This window comes from Simochromis diagramma, unplaced genomic scaffold (assembly GCF_900408965.1).
Source record: "Simochromis diagramma unplaced genomic scaffold, fSimDia1.1 OVJJ01000463.1, whole genome shotgun sequence".
Lineage (NCBI taxonomy): Eukaryota > Metazoa > Chordata > Actinopteri > Cichliformes > Cichlidae > Simochromis > Simochromis diagramma.
The window spans coordinates 427,955-447,973 of NW_024386941.1; the positions used below are offsets into that span (position 1 = coordinate 427,955).

Sequence of the window (20,019 nt, forward strand, 5' to 3'; positions counted from 1 at the left end):
CGCTACAACACAGAGCGAACACCATCCCCACTGACACAGCGGCCAGAGAGGCAGAAGAACAGCACATCAAGAAGGCCCTGAGTAAATGTGGTTATCCCAGCTGGACTTTTGTCAAAGCTGGGAAGGCACCTAAAGAAAGCTCCAGCCGATCCAGGAGAGAAGGACAACCGCTGCCCAAGTGAAAACCTGTAGTGATCCCGTACGTGTCAGGAGTATTGGAGCAGTTGAGACACATTTTTTCTAAACACCGGGTCTCTGTGGCTTTTAAACCCCAAAACACGCTGCGCCAAAAATTGGTCCACCCCAAGGAACAGAATCAACTTTTTCGAGATTTACTTCCCTGTATGATTGAGAATGCATCAAGAAAAACAAAACAAAACAAAACAATCTATTTAAAAAATACAAAAACAATAACTCATACCCATTTTGATGAACCAGCTTCTTATTTGCACACCTTGGGAACATATTGGCCCCTTTATGATCTCAAAGCACCCACACAACCTCATGATTGCTGTGCTTATGTTTTAAAATCTTAATATGCTTTATTCTGTTTATTTTGCATTGTTGAATTTCAGATTCCAATAAATTATAATCGTATTATTACTAAATATGTGTATTTAAATTATTATTTTATTATTGTATACCTTAGTAAGGTCAATGTCTTGATACGTTACATTGTATTGCACTAAGCTATTTTAAAAAAATCGGTTTCCTGTGTGGTTTTAGGACTTTTACCACCTTTTGGGATTAATAAAGTGTTAGTTATCAAAAACGTTACATCGATAGTCACTGAAAGAGAGCGGACAGTTGAGGGTTTCTTTTTCCCTCCAGCTTCTCGGTTATGTTTTCTAGTGTAACATCCTCCCATTTCCGGCGCATTTGTGCCCATTTCACTGCAACTTGACGCAGCTGGAGAAGTTTGGGAGGACCGCGGAGGGCAGAACGAGAATCCCCAGAATTCATAGCGATAGACCAACATCAATATGACTTCAAAATGGTTTTCGTTCTGACGCCCCAAATATCTCCAGAGCAGAACAGCTCATCTCAGATGGCCACACTTCAGAAGAGGCGCAGGCGCGAACCGGGAGCCTGACGCAGGCACAGGATCCCGGCCGCTCCTCATCACTCTTCTCCACACTTCAGCTTGAAGAGCTGCTTGTTGTTGCGTTTCTATGAATCAGTGTTTTTCCTCTTTGCCACAGAGCTGCTGCATGCTGCGCAGATCCACAGTCACGCCGCCCTGGAGCATGCTCCCTTTACGGGCTCCAATCTGAGCCGGAAATCCCAGCTCACAGAAACAACAAATCGTGCCGGGGAGGAGGGAAACTCCAGGGTTGATTAAGACTTTTATAATATCATCATTTCTCTAAATGAATATCGTGACCAAAATAATTCACTTTGCTGACGTTACTGGATACCTAATATAGAAAATTTGTCGAGGAAAAGAAAAAGAAAGGACGACAGGTGGCGGTACAGGTGATACTCAGTCACCTGTGTGTCTCTTTTGTTGGCAAATTAATCGCTCTGAAAGCTGAAGAGAGAGTTTGTGGCCACAGCGCTACAACAGATAGACAAAAAGAGCAATTACACGATTTTTAACACGATATTATAATTTTAACTAGCAAAATAGCAACAACCCAGCATTTAAACTGTGCCACAGCCTTCATCCGAAGGCTCCCTGAGTGCAAACATTAGGGACCAGTCACCCTGTTTGAACACTAATTTTTAAAGTTATGTTCAAGCTACACATGAACCCATCACAAACACACTGAATACCTCCATTCAAAGCACAGACACAGATGAAGGCAATCATGCCAGACTTTTTAAATAGAAAATGGGAAACAAGAGGGAAGTCGAACTCTTTTATTAATATCTTTATATTCAAGAATCAAAGGGATTAAAATAAAACACCAAATTTACTGAATCAAAACACAAGCTGCAAAGATTCAAGCAGAGAAAGTGTGTTTTAATTTAATTCTATTCAATTTTATTTATATAGCTCCAAATCACAACAGCAGTCACCTTAAAGTGCTTTATATTGTAAGGTAGACCCTACAATAATACATACAGAGAAAAACCCAACAATCATATGACCCTCTATGAGCAGCACTTTGGTGACAGTGGCAAGGAAAAACTCCCTTTTAACAGGAAGAAACCTCCAGCAGAACCAGGTCTCAGGGAGGGGCGGGGCCATCTGCTGCGACCGGTTGGGTGAGAAAAGGAAGACGGGATAAAGACATGCTGTGTTTTAATGACCGGCTGCTCTGTGATTAGCTCCTGTGAGGGGCCCAAGCAGTGAGGCTCAAGGACAAAGTGTGGAAGCTAATTAGATTTTAATCAGATAGAACAGTTATGAGAAAAATTCCCCAAACTATGAAGAAAAGTAGTTGTTAAGTGAACAGGTTTAAAAATGAGGTCAACCAAACACAAAGGAGGGGAAGCTTACACAGCAACTGTATATAAACCTGAACAAATGGACATATTAAATTAACAGATAATAAAACATGTGTTCCTTTATATCATATTTATTACAACCAGAACATTTTTATTACAACTCGTTAACTGCAGATCCTCTGCAGGGTTTTCCTTCCCAGATCCTCTGCAGTTAACGAGTTCTTTGGAGCTTGGAGAAAACATACAAAGTAAATATGATTGTTTTAATTAAATGTGTGCACTCCTCCTAGAAAACTGAATATATTATATGAAAACCAACAAATGCCTTTAGTTATATCAGTGTTCAAATAAAAAGTCATAATGGATTCTAAACTGTGTGCAGCAGTAAGTATAGTTTCCTAACATCACGTGCATATAAAGATGTGTGTATATGATTGTGTGTAACAGCAGCAGGAATAAGTTTGGTGCTGAAGTGTCTTCACTGTGCCGAGACTCTGCGCTGCCGTCCTGATGTCAGAGGAGAGGTGTTAGTCGCTGTTCTGAGAGCAGCATCGTCTCCCAGGTTTCCAGCGGTTTGTGAATGTCTCCTGTAAAGCTTTGTTTCTGGTTTATGTGCAGAGATGGTTGTGAGCTGACATACTTACTGGGCCAAATCATCCAATGGGAGCCCTGCGCAGGGGCCCACCCAAGAGCTGAGAAACAAGCAAGCAAATAAAAGAAGAACTAGAATATTATTTCCTGAAACCTTTAAGCTTGAAAGTATATTAAAAAAAATAGGTAGAGTGCAACAAAATCTTTCATGTTTCCACTGCACTGCCAAGGCCGTTAGTCTCCACCAAACTGAACTTAGTGTGAAGCTACAGTCCTTCCAAAATGAGTCACATAGCAAATGAAAGGAAAATGAGAACAAGAGGAGAGAAAGGCCGACTGACCCACTATTGAAGCAGCAGCTCACGATGCATTCACACTTATGGAAAAAAGCTTAATTTTCCATCTGATATCAGCTACTATAAAGCTTTTACTGAAGATATTTTTGTGCTCTAAATTTTTGTAGCTGAGGTGCTCTGATTTATGTACTCATACATTCTACGTGTAATTATTGATGAAGGGGTGGGAAAAAATGAATAAACTCTGTGAGGGCTCATCAAACTTTGTACATTTGTGTCATGTACATCAGTCCTGCTGGGTGTCCGTGTCTTAATCAGCAGCAGCAGGCCTGCAATTTAAAATGTAGTCTTTCACACTTCTTACTGAAGCAAACTGAAGCTCATTCTGCTCTCTTTTTATTAAAAACAACTTGACCTCTGACCTGGACCCTTGTAACAGCACTGGTCTGTATGCCTGCTGAGCATGCAGGGACTGTCTACAAAGTCCAGCACTGAAATACATCACCGATGGCTGCCCCAGCCTACTTCTTGCTCAGTGCTTGCTCATAAGGGGTCATTTGATTGTAGCGTGTTCTCTGTATTATTGTAGGGTCTTTACCTTCATTATAAAGCACCTTGAGGCGACTGTTGAATGAATATCTTAAGAATCAACCAATAAACACAGTTTTAGTCATTTGCATGACTTCTGGAAACAGAAGTTTCACGATCCCTCGGAGAGTGTATAAAAGTTAGTGCTGTATCCTCTGGATGAGCACCTAACTCTGATGTGTGTAGCCTGCAATAAATTTAAGATCAGTGACTATTTATATATCAGATAAAATACATTTAAAAAAAAAAAAAAAAAAAAAGAGAAAGAAAGAAAGATTTTTCAGCAGAGTTTGCTCGCCGATTGACTCCCGAGCTACAAGTTACAAAATCCCGCGCTGCACTTGAAGGCAGCAAGAGATCGGAAAATTCTGAGCCAACATGAAGGCATCACGAAGATGAACGGAAGGAGTTTTGAGTCTTACAGGAAGAGGATTGATTTCGAAAGTTGTTTTGTTCTATCTGTTGAATGCCTGGCGGCCACACCGCCGAGCAGCTGCGCTGGAAAGCACCTGAAGTGATTCCCGCTGCACACAGCCTCCACCGCGGCCATGACGCTTTGATACACACCTGACGGAAGCAGCAGCAGGTAAGCGCGGGTTTATGATGTGTGCCATCTTTGAGTAAATCACAGCTTCGTTAAAAGTCACTCTACCGTCTGTTTATGCCGCTTCATCGCTGTTAGCCACCCCAGCCGTCGGGGGTGTCAAACTTGCGACCCGCCGGCCAGAACCGGTCGTTTTCGGTCCACCGGCGGTTTTTAAAGTGTGAAAGTGGAAGCACAATTATTAATAAGTCCATATTTTTCATTATGGTGATGCATTACAGAGGAGGGAACGTGTCTGGAAGGTTGGAATTATTGTTAGATGGAGACAAACAGGTCAAAAATCATCAAGAGATTTAAAAAAAACAACAGCAACCTTGTTTAGATACAAAAACTCTACATTTAAAGGTTTTCTGTCCTTCCTCTGTGACATTAAATGTCTATGTATAGCTTTATAAGGTACACTTTTCTATTTGTTCATTAATAGAAATGTCAGCCAATCACATGGCAGCAGCTCAGTGCATTTAGACATGTAGGACCAGCTGATTTTCAAACAGCATCAGAATGGGGACTTAAAAGTGACTTAAGTGACTTTGAACGTGGCATGGTTGTTGCTACCAGACAGGTGGGTTTGAGTGTTTCAGAGAGTGGTCAGAAAATGAGAAAATATCCAGTGAGCGGCAGTTTTTGGAGTGAAGTGGTGTCGCTGATGGCAGAGGAGAATGGTTGGATTGCTTTGAGCTGATATGGAGGTAACAGTAACTCAAACAACAGACACGTGCTACAGCCAAGATAACACAGAAGCACATCTCTGAATCCACGGCGCGTCGGAGCGCGCGGCAGATGGGCTGCAGGGCCAGACCACAACCTCTCGGTATTTTTGGTGCATCGCTGTTGCTTCAGTTTCCTGTTCTCAGCTAAGACGACAGTTCACACGGGGCACCGACGTTAAACAACAGAAGGTTGGAAGAAGTGAGTGTCAGTTTCTGCTGTGGGTTTCAGATGGTCGGGGCAGAATTTGGCATAAAGAACAGTATGGATCCTGCCTTGTGTCAGCTGTTCAGGCTGCTGCTGGTGTGATGGTGTGGGGGATATTTTCTTGGCACCAACTGATCATCACCTAAACACTACAGCCTACCTGAGTGTTGCTGCTGACCACACCCACCCCTTCATAACCACAGTGTTACCTTCTTTTTTCAAGCTCTTAAGACACGCGGCAGGAAACAAACTCCAACCCTGATTTGTATTTTTTAAAAAGTGCCATGGAGATTGACATGAGGTTTTGTAACACTGTCATTAGCGTCAGGTATATTTAGCCTGATAAAACTTACTTCCCAAGTACAACAATTCATGACAAATTGAAGTACTCTTCTTGTATTTTCTAATTCTGCTTCTTTAAGCTTTAAAACCTTTGGAGGAGCGTGTGTTGTTATGCAGTCGTCTGTCCCACTTCAGATCAGGTCGGGTCTCCTGAACTAAAACATGTTTGACGCTCCGGAGTTGCGTAGTCAGCCCATCTTTGAGAATAATGAAGACTTTGCATTAAAAATGAAGAAAACAAACAAGTAAAGCAAACAAAGCAGGCCGATGATGTCGTGGGAAGACGATCACGAGGGGTTTTGAAATCCTTCTTTATTAAAATCAGGCTTCGCTTTACTCCACGAGTCTGAGGTTGCACAGCTGAGGAGCAGCGGCGCTGGTGGCTGAAGTGGCCTGTACCTCATGACTCATAGTGACTAATCTTAATCTTTGTTCATGACATGACGCTGTGGATAATAACCGTGAGGCTCCAGGCTTTAACAGAAGGTGATTTTAAAGAGCTCTGTGCTGTTATGTTAATGACTACAGAGCAAAAGTTCTCAGCTTAACCAGACTTCCAAGAAATGCTCATGATGAATATTTAGATCAGGAGGGAAACTGTGGATGTGAGAAGGACTGGCACACACGGTGAAGACAAAGAGGCTGTGTTGCTTTACTTAACAGAGGTCTGTGTGTTTTCCTGCTATTTTTGACCCTTTGACAAGTGAAATTGTGTGCGAGCTTCAGTTTATTAAGAGGAAATTGTTGAAATATTTGTTCAGTAGAGCAAAATGAAACCAATATCCCTGTAGAGCAGTTTGCTTTGCAGACAGAACCCGTACCAAACACCCTAAAGATCCAGAAAACACTGCTGAGGGTCTGAAGTGATGCTCACAGCGGAGCCTCGTTCCATAAACATGTTGAATTTACGCCGAAGGTCACTCGGAGTGGCACAGCCTGACTGTTCCAGCCTGTTTAATGCTTTTCTACAGTTGATAAAATAAAAAATAAAGGTGCCCAAAGATGGAAGATTGAGTTCAGAGGGTCGGCCTCAATAAAACCCTGTCCAGCAGTTTCTCACCCTGCACTGGATCCCCTCAGGGATCGATCGTCAAGAGCCGTCGTGGACCAAGAGTTGTCTTAAAGTATGCTGGCAGCTCGCTGATTATGAGTTTTCTGCAGGAAGTGGAGCAGGAACGTGGCCTGACCTTCACTAAGTGGTGTGAGCGGTTTTTCCTCCAAAGACCAAAGAAATGTCCAGTGAGGAGGCTCCTTCATCCTCCCCCTGCGCCCATTTCGGTTCATGTGAACCAGCAGCTCTAAATAATCGAGACAAGAAGTCAAAGTTTGATTTGAATACAGACACTTTAGATAAAACGGTAGATCGGCTGTGGTTTGCCTTTCATTTTTAGCAGATATTCTCAGTACTGCAGATGGAGCGTGTCCTTTCTGTCTGTGATGATTTTCTTTTCCCGTAGATTATCCCAACTTTAATCTCTGTGACTCTGAGTAATAATAGAATTTCAACAAATTATCTGAATCTGCCACATGACTGGCTAATTTGCACGGATGCACATGGAGCCGTGATCCTAATAAAGTGCTCACGGAGTGAACACTGACAAACAGGAGAAAGTGGAGTTAAAGAAAGCTGCTGTTGGTGAACAAAATGAGCAAAACCTCATTATGGAATCTGGAATGTCTAATTAAAGACTAATACAGGTTATTATGTTAGTGCATTATTTAATTATGGCTGCGTTAGAGCGATATTAGGCAGCGAGCTGGGAAATTAAGTAGCTGCTGTAACAGGACACGTTCACCTCGTGTGCTGCTTTGCATCGCTCACATTAAATTTGCCTGGCAAAAAGGCGACGGGAACTCGGGGAACATGTCAGAGCCGTGCAAACTCAATTTAATATAATATATAAAGGCCATTTGCACAGTTACAGGCCCTCGAGGTGCACGGGTGTGGGTTGAAATTTGACAGTTTTTAATTCGTAGTTTCGAAGCATGTTTCACACCCTCGTAACTTCAGAAGTACAACAGATAGCCAGATGAAAACAAGCCCACGCTCAGCGTCTCAGTGTAAAGCCAAAAATATTTTGTTTCGAGCAAATTTTTCTGTAACCAACTTTGATCATTAATATCACAGGATAAGTTTCTGAATATCTGCTATATTTCTAAAGACATTAGTGCCCAAAAATACTGCAAAACATTTGTGAAAATGCATCAGATTTAAGCCAAACGTTTTCATAGTATGAAGGGTAAAACAACCAAAGTCATGGCACAGAGCGAGCTGATTTCGCATTACCTCTGTGAGACGTGCTAACGGAGATGCTTGTTGATTTGTGTCAACAGGTAAGAGCAGAGCATAGACATGGCCATTGCACACGTGGCTACGGAGTACGTGTTCAGCGACTTTCTGCTGAAGGACCCGAACCAGGCTCGATACCGCAACGTTCGAACGGAGCTCGCCGTGGACAAGATCGTGACCTGCGTGGCCGTGGGCCTTCCCCTCCTCCTCATCTCTCTGGCCTTCGCTCAGGAGGTCTCAGTCGGTGAGTGAAGCCGGGGGAACGAGCAAAGTTGGCTCCATGACGCAGGTGACTGTGTGATAGTTAAATGTTAGGTGGTAATCTCATGAAGAAGAGTTCATCAGAAGTCACAGAATCTAGCTTGAATAGCCTTTAAGAGACTCCAGCTGCACATCTGTACGCGCCACTGTCATATTTCTAATCATAGAAACGTTTTTGTCAGTTTTCTTCTCCTAAAGCTTTTCGTTTATTCATTTTCTGTAGTTTTCCGCTTCTAATCACTGCCCCGTTTTTCTGTCCTCGCGTCTTGTTTTTACCTGCAGTTTTTCTTCCATGCTGCTCTTAAATTGTGTCCGTACTTTGGTGGCAGATGCAGAAATTATATTCATAGATAAAGGAAACGGCACAGGTGTGATAAACACAGACACATTGGTTTATAAAAAGATTTCCTGTATAAAATATGAGGTCAGTTGGGCTTTTTAGCCTCTCGGGTAGCTTAGTTCCTCGGATCTTGTCTGTGTGGGTCTAAAGTGGTCTAAAGATCTGAACTTGGGACCAGTCCACATGTCTAGGTGTCCATCGGGAAGATGCTAAACTCCAGGTGTGTTTGAATTTGTCTTACAGCAGCATGAAAACACAAGTTTCAGACAAACAACAAATGAATGTTTAAAAAAGATGAAAGAACCTACAGAAGGCCTTTTATTCATCGCCTGGCATTCCTGACAGAACGTCTCCTGAACCAACCAGCTGGCGTCTCTAACGCCGTGTGACTGATGTTTTCTTCAATTTTATTCACAGTCATGTTTAAAAAGCCTTACAGTCTTAACTCGAACCTGTACGAGTCCTGTCTGGGCCACTTCATTCTGTGAGAAATCTTTCTAAGAAATCCACTCAACCACAGACAGATCTGGTCTTGCAAGAATCCTGATCTGTTTCCAGGAAGTAGACTGTGGACTGAAGGTTATGCCGTGTCACTCGTGTTGATTCTGACCCTGCTGCTGGGGCTTATTTCATGTCTCCATGTTTCTCTCAGGTACTCAGATCAGCTGCTTTGCTCCGACTAACTTCTCATGGAGGCAGGCAGCTTATGTGGACTCCTTCTGCTGGGCGGCCGTGCACACGGAGACTCTACCTCTGTGGCTGCACAAGGTACACACACAGTGCTACAGTTACTGAAAAGGTGTAAGCCATCTTAATCTCACTGTGTTTGATTCAGAGTGAAAGGAAAGCTTTCTGACGTTCACAGGCAGCCTCGGGTTTGAGATTTCAGGGTGTGGTTCGGATATTTTTAGTAGGGTGCATTCTGAGGACTGTAATGGGCGTGCATGTTTCCTTACATACCTACAACGATCTTTCTATAATGACACCGGATAAACCTGCACAAGAAACTGACGATCAAACAGCTGATCGTGCACAAAAGCACAGTTAACCCTCAGAGCTTTGCTTTCTCCTCTTCATGGTTCAGGTTTTTGTCGTTAATGAGAAAGGGCATACCCATATCTTTCTTTTGTTATGATTCACCACTTTTTTGGGGGGGGTTTGTGGTTCTTATGTCACTCAGTCTGTAGTTGGTTTCATTTCTAAGTAAAATCCACTGGAGTCTGGAGCCTAATCACAGAGAGAAGCTTAGATTCAAATCAAGCTATCGGTTCGCCTTCACAGTTTCACTCTTGGCTCATTCCCTCTCTAAATCTGCTGATTTCTTTTTGTTTTTCATTTAAAAATATTTGTTTGTTTGTTAAAATAAAGAGTTGATATTAAGTGAGTGTGATCGCCGTGGGAAACTTTGTTTCCACCCTTTTTAATTCACTTTATTTTTGGAGACTACGTGGAGGCATCCACATAAAACTGTCACGTCTTAAAAAGGCCACATTTTACACCCAGTCCAAGTGATCTGTCTGTGATCTGTCTGTCATAGTTTCAATAGCAAAATGGAACCGTATTAATATCTGTCACATAAAGAACAGAAACAAGCTGACACTCAATATAAGAGCACCAATGAACAAAAAGGCGAGTTTTGAGAAGTCTCTTAAATGTTTCATAAAAAGGTCGATGTGAAGCTCAGAGCCTTCAGCCCACAGTGAAGGCTCTGAGCCCAGAGGCGTGGAGGTTGGGCGAGGGATAGAAAGCAGACGCGTGGTTGGGTGCAGCAGGTCAGAGGGGTGCTGAGGGGTCAGTGGAGATTTATGAGGGTGGGGGTGATATGTGCCCAGAGCTAAGAGCCTGTTAGAAGGTGAAGGTTTGGACAGAGAGGAGATCTTTCAGGGCTTTGGTGGAAATCCCACTGCAGTAATCGGGCCGGCTGGCTGAGGGTCTCTGCTACAGAGCCAGAGAGACGATTAAACATTTAGTGAATAAACATTTAAGTTTATTCATATCTGTTTAATTTCTTAAAGCACTTGTAAACTTTATGGTTTATGATGTGAGATACTACTCCACAGTAAGACCGGAGAACTGAACACACACTCTCTCATTTCTCTATGAAAGTGAAAGTGTTATCTCTGTCTGTTTCATCAGGCATTAGTTTATCAACGCAAACGCCAGCATAACAGCAGCCTCGGTGTCAGTGTGTCAGCTGTCCACACCTTTCTTTTATCAGCAGTCGTATTTGTGGAAACGTCACCGCTAATGTGATTGTTTATGTCTTATTTAAAGCTCTGCTGCCTCCTCTCCTGTGTCCTCTCTCCAGTTCTTTCCTTACATCCTGCTGCTGGTGGCCGTGCTCATGTACGCCCCGGCGTTGTTCTGGAGATTTTGCGCTGCGCCGCTCCTGCAGTCTGACCTCGCCTTCATCATGGAGGAGCTGGACCGCTGTTATAATCGCGCCGTCACTCTGGCCAAACGGATGGCGACAGCGGAGCAGCCGTCCGCTGACAGGTACAGCACTTTACAGCCAACGGGGTGGGAAGGATGCACTTCATTGTTTGGGAGCATGGCAAAAAGCTTCCAATCAGTGGAATAACTGTTGCATCCACTGGTCTGACTGTGTGTTTACCAGCAAATCCATAAAGAACCAGCACGACCTCACTTTAATCTGCTCTTTCTACCCTTTCTTCCCACAGCGATCCCACCGAGGGCTGCTTCCATTACCCAATGGTGGAGAAGTTCTTGATGACCAAGCGCTGCTCGCGGAAGCTGATCATTTACTACTTCCTGTGCCGCGTTCTGACTCTGTTCACCCTGCTCTGCGCCTGCGTCTGCCTGGGCTACTACCTCCGCCTGGCCTCCACTACAGACGACTTCGGCTGCAAGCTGCGTGTCGGCCTGCTCGAGTCAGACACCGGCGTCCCCGACAGGGTGCAGTGTAAGCTCATCGCCGTGGGAGTCTTCTCCTTGCTGAGGTATTTTCCTGAGCTTTGCATTGAAGAGTTGATGCATCAAAAATCAGAATAAGCTTTGATTTGTGCTTTACAAACAAGTTTACCTGTGGTGCAATGATTAGATCTGAACTCTTTTGCTTTCAAGAATAGTAAAAACTGAAATTCATTAAACTGGGAATGGCAGACTGCAGGTACCAGGCAGGGGGTTAAAAAAAAAAAAAAAGTGGCATAAATTGCAGTTCCTCTAATGCCCACTAGAGGCTGGCTCCAAAAAGTGAGTCAGTCTCCAAAAGACACATTTTTGACACATTTCATTGGATAAAAAGAGTTTTTTGTTGCCATTATGCCAGTAGGTTGGTCTTTTGGGATACTTAAGGCCTCCATCTCTCTGATTACTCTTCTCAGCTTCGTAAACTTGATCGTCTTCGCCACGTTGATTCCAGTTGTGATCTACGCCAGTCTGCGTCCCCTCTACTGCTATGACCACGCCCACTTCCTTGAAACCTACCAATCACTGCCCACTGTGAGCGTCCTGCCCAAACCCGGTGGCCAATGTGACGATCTCTCGCTCTACCTGCTCCTACTGGAGGAGAACATCAGTGAACTGAAATCCTACAAATATATGAAGGTGTGTATTTTAAAGCATCAGACATGACAAACGGCCGAACTTGGTCTGTGTTTATGTGAAGTTGTTTGACCATAAAATCTAATCATTCGTACACGAGAAACCAGATCCTTCTGTTGTGTTTGGAATAGTTACGTTGACCCGATTTCCCTCTTTATGTCCCATTCTCCCATTTCATGTGTTGTGATAAAATCCCACATTCTGATTGGCTTAAATAGATGTTGCACAAGAAACTCGGGGCTAAAAAAAAAAGGCATCGTGGCTCTCTGACTATGTGAGCATATGAATGAGAGCATGAAACCAAACATCATCCTTTTATGCCTGTTAGAAGAAAACAAAGTGCATATGACTCCTTCACATGTTAAATGCCAAACCTCTCCCAGTTTACCCTTCATTGTCAGAAACTGTCCCACATAAGCATGCTCTTTGTCCTACATGTGGTTTGGTAACTCTAATACTGGGAAAAAATATCTCAGAAAGTTGTTTCAGTTCATCTGGATGGAACATTTTCAGTGTGAGAAGCGTTTTGATCACGAAGTCTCAGCAGACCTTATAAACAGTATTATAAGAGTGTGACTTTTATCATCCACAGTGCCGTGATCCATTCCCTGTGAATAGCCCACATGACCACTGACCATTTATGATGACGCTCTCGTGGTTCATTGTTATGTAATCGCACTGGTTTCTATGGTTACGCAACGTTAGCGTTTATAAGGTTGTGGAAACGTGCGGCCAGTTGAGGCGCGGATGAATGAGGACACATTTCTCCCACTGAAAGCGTTGTGCAGGTCCAGAGAATCAACTTTGTGGTTATTGGACATGCATGAACACATAAAAAGTACTGCAAACTGAATTGGAGGCACATTTTTAGCTTTCTTCATATATGCACTTGTGTTTTGTTGTGGTGTTCCTGCAGCCCTGCCGGGTTTAAATAAAGCATGTTTTAGTATCCTACATGGTGCGTTTCTTCCCTGACGATTTCTGGCCGTAGGTGTTGGAGATGTTGAGGAGACGAGGCGAGCACGCCGGAGAAAGCTTCGACCCCATGGGCCTGCTGCAGAATCTCTGCCTGGTGAAGATGGACAACGTAGACGGGTTGAAACCCACCAGTGCTTCAGCGATGCCTGATAACGACGAGGGTCCAAACTCGTCCAAAGAAAACGGCAGCAAGACGGAAACGGAGATGAAAGGTGAGAAAAGAAACAGCTTTGAAATCTCACTGGAAGGAGTGGGTGCTCTCGTAAGGATGTGGATGATAAAGTATAATCTGACATCACAGTGGTGTTTATTTACGGGAGGGACAGAGAAGCGACAGACTGCAGGTTTCTGAGGAGATGATGGTTCAACCAGCAGAACCAGTTCCCTGCGATTCCAGAATATGAATAACAGCTGCAGTTTCAAGGCTTCAGCCTCAGGTTTAATATTAAAGTTGTTACAAATCTGGAAGAATAAGTTCCCACTCGAGCTCTTTGGAATCTGGCAGAGAAATCTGATATTCTTCAATGACCCAGTCAGTACTTGATCTTTTATTAAATACTAAGTTGTAAGTTGTGAACAGTTGACGCAGCATTTTGATAGACTTCGAATTAAAAGACGTTCGGTGTCGATTTATATAAAACCCAAAGTGTTTTATATGTTGGGAAACACTGTGAACTCTGTTTTTACAAACCTCTACAGACAGGTTTTCAGGTCCATTTCAGTAACAGACGGGCTTATTTGTGTGTTTTTAGAGCTCAGACCTCTGCTGCAAGAGAACAGCGATGCAGCAGGAAGCAGCGACGGAGGCGTTCTCCGACAGAGACCGATGTGATGATTCAGCGTGGGATTAACAAACTCAGACTTTAAATCGTTTTCTTCAGAGGAGAGAGGATGGAGAGTTTGTTTTTTGTCTGTCCGGTAGATCGTGGTAAAATGGCAGGACGCTGGAGGATGATTGGCTAAAACTCCCGATGGTACTGATTTCGACTTCCTCTGAATTTTTTTTTTTAAGGACAATTTCAAACACTACAATCCTGAAAGCTTAACTTGGATTTTTACATTTTCTGACACACAATCACTGAATATGGAGCTCCTGAAAGGTCGCACTGGGAACATCTTTCCTCCTGACGATGCTTTTATGTTCCCGCTGACGTGTTTTGGTCCAGCCTTCGTGTATTATGTAATGTATGCATTGCTCATTTACACAGCCACTTCCCGAATGCAGAACTTTATAAAAACATCTGTTTATAAAAACACTGTGACCCTGGTTCCACCTCTGCTGCCTCGGTCACCCTTATCCGCTCCCTGTGAGAATCTAGCTTCCTGCAGGGTCGTTCGTTAGGATTTTTATGCATAAACAAAGCAGGGAATCAGAACAATGCAAGGTTGTTTTCTTTCTGTTGTACATTCACGGTTCTCGCTCTATCTGCTGAAAAATCTCCCAGGACTTCATCAATAAGCCAAAAAATAAGCCTGAACAACCTCAATGACAGATTCAGACTTAAAAAAAATATATGTGTGTGTGTATATGTTCTTTTTTTGGCCTTTGCTGTGTCTCAGGGTGTTTAACAGGCTTACTGCATGGAACATCTTCGTGGACATAGTGTCAGAGTCTGATAAACCTGCGCCTTGGGCCACAAAAACACTTCTAGTTGTCTGTGTGAAAACAGCCTTCAGTGACCTCGGTAAACACTCTCCCGATGACCTTGTGAGCTCAGCTGCAAGGTTCAGGCTATATTTAATAAAACGTGAAATTCTTTTTGTAAATTATGATCGTTTATCCTGTTGACTTGTCAGTCTCAAGTCGTGACACAGTCAGTTCTGGTCCTAACTGATCACGTCGTGTTTCAAAAACAGTCATTTCAGGAGCTCCGTGTGGTTCCATGATTATCAGACAAAAGTTTACCTTCCAGTCAGGGTCTCGTTCACGAGTGAGAGAAGAAGGGAGCGTCTGTGGAGACCTGAGCGTGGAATCTTTTCCACCCTCATCGTGACCGAAGTGATGAGCTTTCTCTTCCTTTAGAGACCAGACGAGGCGCTGAGAGGAGAGCCGCTCCTCCTCCTGCCACTAAAACTGCTTTTAAAGTCAATATTGTCAGACTGATTGTTCCTGCGAGCTGCCTTAGTGGGAGAACGAGTTTTTCGTGCGATTGTCAATCACATTTCAAGTCAACGTTAGCGCTTTAAAGTAAAATAAAAATGAAACTGGAATCATTAAAAGGTAGCTAACTCATGAACATGCAGTCCCAGTATTTGTTCAGGGTTTGGCTCCCCGGACTGATTTCCTGCTTAAGAACTGAACGTTTTTCTCATGTGTGGATGTGATTAAACTGTCCTTTGCATGTCAAGCTACAAGAAAAAGAGGTACAACTGCATGAAGCTTGGTTTTGTGTACATATTTTTAAGGTTACGAGGTTTTCTTTGTTTAACATAGACGTAAATAATCCAAAGTCAGGTTTTAGGTTTTATCGCTGTGAGAGAACTCGTGTAAATCTCTCAGATGTTCAAAAGTCTTGATCTGGAAATCAACTCGTCGTGTCTGCTGGGGGATCTCAGGGATAAAATCCTCTCACTGGACTCTGTGTGATCGTCGGTTTTTGTGTTTTTAAAGTGCCTGTGGATCTTTTTTGCATGCATTGATGAAACTTGTTCTCTTCACTCCACAGTGACTGTTTTCTGAACTTGTTTGTGTTTTGAATGTCATGGCTGAGTATTATTGGGATTCAGATTTGTGCAATGTGTAAAGAGAGACTTGATGTTGTTAACGTTTCCTGTGTTTCTGGATTTGAAGTGGAAGTTTGTTCATTTGTAAACACGACTGCAGTGGTTAAAACTGACCTCACCATAAACTGTGTGTGTGTTGTGTGGGTGGGACACATGGTGCTATTTACATCCTTAAACTCGTGCTGTTTGGTGGCCCAATCTGATCTCAGGGGCCAGACCAGTAAAGGACAAAAGCATCCACTCTACTACTACTTTTTTTTTTTTTTTTTATAGAACTAAAGATTGTTTAAAAGGCTGCGCAGAAAAAGGGAATATTTACTGAGAGAAAGCACGCATAAACAAATAATTTGTAATTATACAAAGACTCCTGACAAAAATGAAAACTGAGGGGAAAGAAGACAAAAAGGAGCTCAGAGCAGGAGAAAAGACAAAGTACAGGGGAGAGCATCATGGAAGCCGTCAGCATCTTAGACCTGTTGCAGCATAACTATGGGAGGTTTCAGGGTCACCTGATCCGAACTGGGAACTGGTTCCACAGAAAGCTGAAGGTTCTGCCTCCTGAAACCATGAGTAAGGCCTGCAATCTGAGAGCAAAGTGGTCCGTTGGTTAATACGATACTACAAAGTCTTTAACATATGTCTGTCATGGCTGTGTGCAGGGAGAGAGGACCCAAAATGCAGGACTCACAAACGCAGAGACAAAAAGTTGAACTTAAACAGCTTTATTGCTGTGCACAAACTGAACTGGGAATACAAAAAAACCTAGCAAACAGAACAAACGGGGGTGGTATGAAGGTATGATGCGACAGCGAGCAGATGAAGACGCAGACACTAAATACAAGAGGTTTACAGAGCTAAGCGGAAACAGCTGGGAGACACGGCTGACGCTGATTACACTGACGAGACAGGGAGAGCACAGACCTACAAAGTAAAACAGGAAGTAAACAGACGAGACACAGAACTTAACAGCCGCAGACTAATTAGCATACATAACATCGTGGACAGACAGAGGGAACAGAAAAGTGGGACCAGGGGAGGCACAGAACAGAAACCTACCAAATGGCAAATCTTAATGGAATAAACAATCAGAATAAACAAGAACATAATAAAGAAACACAAAACACTGAGTCACCAGACTCAGGACCACGACAATGTCAGGCTGATTTTTCAGATTATTTCAAAGGACTGCAGAGTGAGGACCTCTGACTGTGGGACAGGATCTGTGGGAATTCCAGTAATCCAACATGTCTATTAAATCACTGTGAGACACCCAACCTTCATGTTTCAACAACATGAGATAAACATGATTCCCATGAATGTGTGTTGTGCTTTTGATATGAGCACCTCTGCTCCATTAACCTCCAGCTCACTCACCAGAACAGATTCAAACTTTTACTAAAAATGGATGTTTTCTTTTATTATTGAAGAGGATAAAATTCAAGAATTAAATAATCTACATTAATGCTATATTAATGTGTTATAAGAATAATAATTCAATTCACATCATCTTTAGTTAGCAAGGTGAGGAACAATATCTCTCCTTCTGTGTACCTCTTGTCTGCTCCAAACTCTTTTAGTCCTGTTACTTTAGAAAGGTTTTTACCAGTGTCCTTACCTGAGCTGCTCAAATTAGTTGATTCAATGACATCGTCCTCCTGCGCTCTCGATGTTTTATCTGGACCTTTGTTTAAAAACGTCTTTCAGTCCATTGGTCCTAGTGTGCTTACAGTTATCAATGCCTCTCTGCTTTCTGGTCAGGTCCCTGTTTTTTGTAAAGGTGCTGTTATTCACCCATCGTTAAAAAAAGGCCAAACTTGATGCTTCTCTGCTTATCAACTATAGACCTATCTCAAAATTACCATTTATTGCCAAGGTTTTAGAGAAGGTTGTGGCCAAGCAACTCACAGCAGTTCTTGATGATCATAACATTCTTGATAATTTCCAATCTGGTTTTCGTAGAGCTCGTTCCACCGAAACTGCACCTCTTAGAGTGTCCAGTGATATATTGATGAATTATGATGCTGGCGAGTGCACTGTTTTACTGTGGTTGGACCTGCCTTTGATACTGTCGACCATCATATTCTGTTAGATAGACTGAAACACTGGGTGGGTATATCAGGAACTGCTTTGGAGTGGTTTAAATCCTATCTGTGTGACGATCCTTCTCTGTGGCTACCTCCAAGTTCAGGTCTGTTAGGTTTTGTATTGTTTATTGTCATTTATGCATAGAAATATCTACTTATATATGCTTAGAGTTTTATAATCAGTTGTAGATTGGTAGAGGTTTGATCCTTGATAGTCTGCAAACTTTGTGTGCATTAGAGAGCACTCTGGGAGCATGGGAGAGGTCGTAGCTTCTCTTATTGTTTTATGGTAGGATAAACGTGGCTATATCTGTTTTAGGCTAAGTGCCTTTTGTTTAGATGAACTGTTGGACTTCCAGACCAGCAGGTTTAGGGAAGTCATTTATGGGGTCACACTCTGACCACACACACGCACACACACACACAAAGGCAAGGTACTCTGTGTGTATGTATGCGTCGTATGTTAATGAACCTATGCATATTCATGTACCTCAATAAAAGAGCAGTGTTACGGGGGAGCGGACGACAGCAACTGGGGTCAAGCGAAGGAACGGCGTTTGTCCGGTTCTCTCCCGTGCACGACAAACATGAAGAACTTTGCCTACTTCGTGTCTTGCTTGCTGTGTAATTATATTGTCTTCAACGTTCCAGCGAATAGGTTCAAGATACAAACCTATCAAGGTCCTCTCTCGCTTCTCTTGCCTATGGTGTGCCACAAGGTTCTGTCTTGGGACCCGTACTGTTTTTTGTTGTTGTATTTACTCCCTCTTTAGGAGATTCTCAGCCCTTTTAAGGACATTTCGTATCATTGTTATGCAGATGATATTCAGCTATATATCTCCTTTAGGCCAGCGGTCCCCAACCCCCGGGCCTCGGACCAGTACCGGTCCGTGAGTCGTTTGGTACCGGGCCGCGAGAGTTGAGGCTCAGGTGTGAAATGTATGGTTTTCAGGGTTTTTATCGGTTTTCAGCGTTATTTTGTTATCGTTTTTATCGTTAACTCGGTTTTCCTGGGTCTTTTCACGTGTGTTATGAATAAATCTTCTTTTTTTTGGTACCGGTACTAGTTTTATTTTGTTGTATTTATCCGCGACACCTTAAAGGCCGGTCCGTGAAAATATTGTCGGGCATAAACCGGTCCGTGGCGCCAAAAAGGTTGGAGACCGCTGCTTTAGGCCACATGATGTTTCTAAACTTCAAAACTTGCAGAGATGCTTAGATTATATCAGAGGTTGGATGGCTGATAATTATCTTTGACTTAATGCTGAGAAAACAGAAGTCCTTGTCTTTGCTCCTGATAAATTTGTACCTTTGGTAGTAAAAGATTTAGGCCCCCTCGCTTCTTTTGTTAAATCTTCTATTAGGAATGTTGGTGTAATATTTGACTCAGCTCTGTCCTTGGATATTCATGTTAAATCTCTGGTCCGCTCCTGTTTCTACCACTTAAGAAATATTGCTAAGCTGAGTCCTATTGTGTCACGTTCTGAACTTGAAATGATTATACATGCTTTTTCATGTTTCATGTTGTTTAGAACATTGTAAACAACAATGTTTATACTTGTGTATCTGTCTAAGTAATGCTTCCTTGGAACGTCTGCAGGGTGTTTAAAATGCTGCTGCAAGGCTTTTGACCAAGGCTTCCAGGTACTCCCATGTCACTCCCCTGCTGATCCAGCTGCATTGGCTCCCCATTAAATTCAGGGTCCATTTTGAGATTATAATTCTGACCTTCAGGGCTCAGCACGGACTACCTCCAATTTACATCAGTGATCTTCTTCATCCTTAAATTCCCAGCAGGTCCCTGAGGTCTTGTGACCAGGGCTTGCTGGTTGTCCAGCACACTACATTAAAAGAAAAGGTGACAGAGCTTACCTTACTTTAACCATTTTATAGATTTTTGTACATAAATAATTTCCAGCCTAAATGATGCAGAAAAAAAGTACATATTCACATCTGAGCTTAATTTCAGATTGATCTGCTGAAATGTTCATTTTACATTTTACAAAAAAAATGTTCACACTATGAAATTATATTTATAACAGGAAAAA

General features: G+C 42.8%; 1 protein-coding gene across 4 annotated transcripts; it reads left to right on the top strand.

Moving 5' to 3' along the window:
- The first annotated feature begins 4,298 nt into the window (after positions 1-4,298).
- On the top strand, positions 4,299-16,000 carry LOC120737065 (pannexin-1-like). Of its 4 annotated transcripts, none has more exons than XM_040037514.1 (8): positions 4,299-4,455; positions 8,065-8,264; positions 9,274-9,389; positions 10,930-11,117; positions 11,303-11,581; positions 11,966-12,188; positions 13,177-13,375; positions 13,916-16,000. In XM_040037514.1, the coding sequence occupies exons 2-8, from the start codon at positions 8,084-8,086 to the stop codon at positions 13,993-13,995; spliced, it is 1,266 nt and encodes a 421-aa protein (XP_039893448.1). In that variant the 5' UTR covers positions 4,299-4,455; positions 8,065-8,083; the 3' UTR covers positions 13,996-16,000. The 4 variants fall into 4 exon arrangements, with proteins under 4 accessions (XP_039893448.1, XP_039893450.1, XP_039893449.1 ...); XM_040037516.1 differs by lacking the exon at positions 4,299-4,455 and adding an exon at positions 4,502-5,382; XM_040037515.1 differs by lacking the exon at positions 4,299-4,455 and adding an exon at positions 5,410-7,428.
- Positions 16,001-20,019: the final 4,019 nt, after the last annotated feature.

Excerpts from the sequence above, each read along its gene's own strand:
- LOC120737065 (XM_040037514.1), top strand. The coding sequence starts at position 8,084 with ATGGCCATTGCACACGTGGCTACGGAGTACGTGTTCAGCGACTTTCTG. Across the intron at positions 11,582-11,965 it reads GGAGTCTTCTCCTTGCTGAG|CTTCGTAAACTTGATCGTCT; the intron begins GTATTTTCCTGA and ends TACTCTTCTCAG. Across the intron at positions 13,376-13,915 it reads GACGGAAACGGAGATGAAAG|AGCTCAGACCTCTGCTGCAA; the intron begins GTGAGAAAAGAA and ends GTGTGTTTTTAG.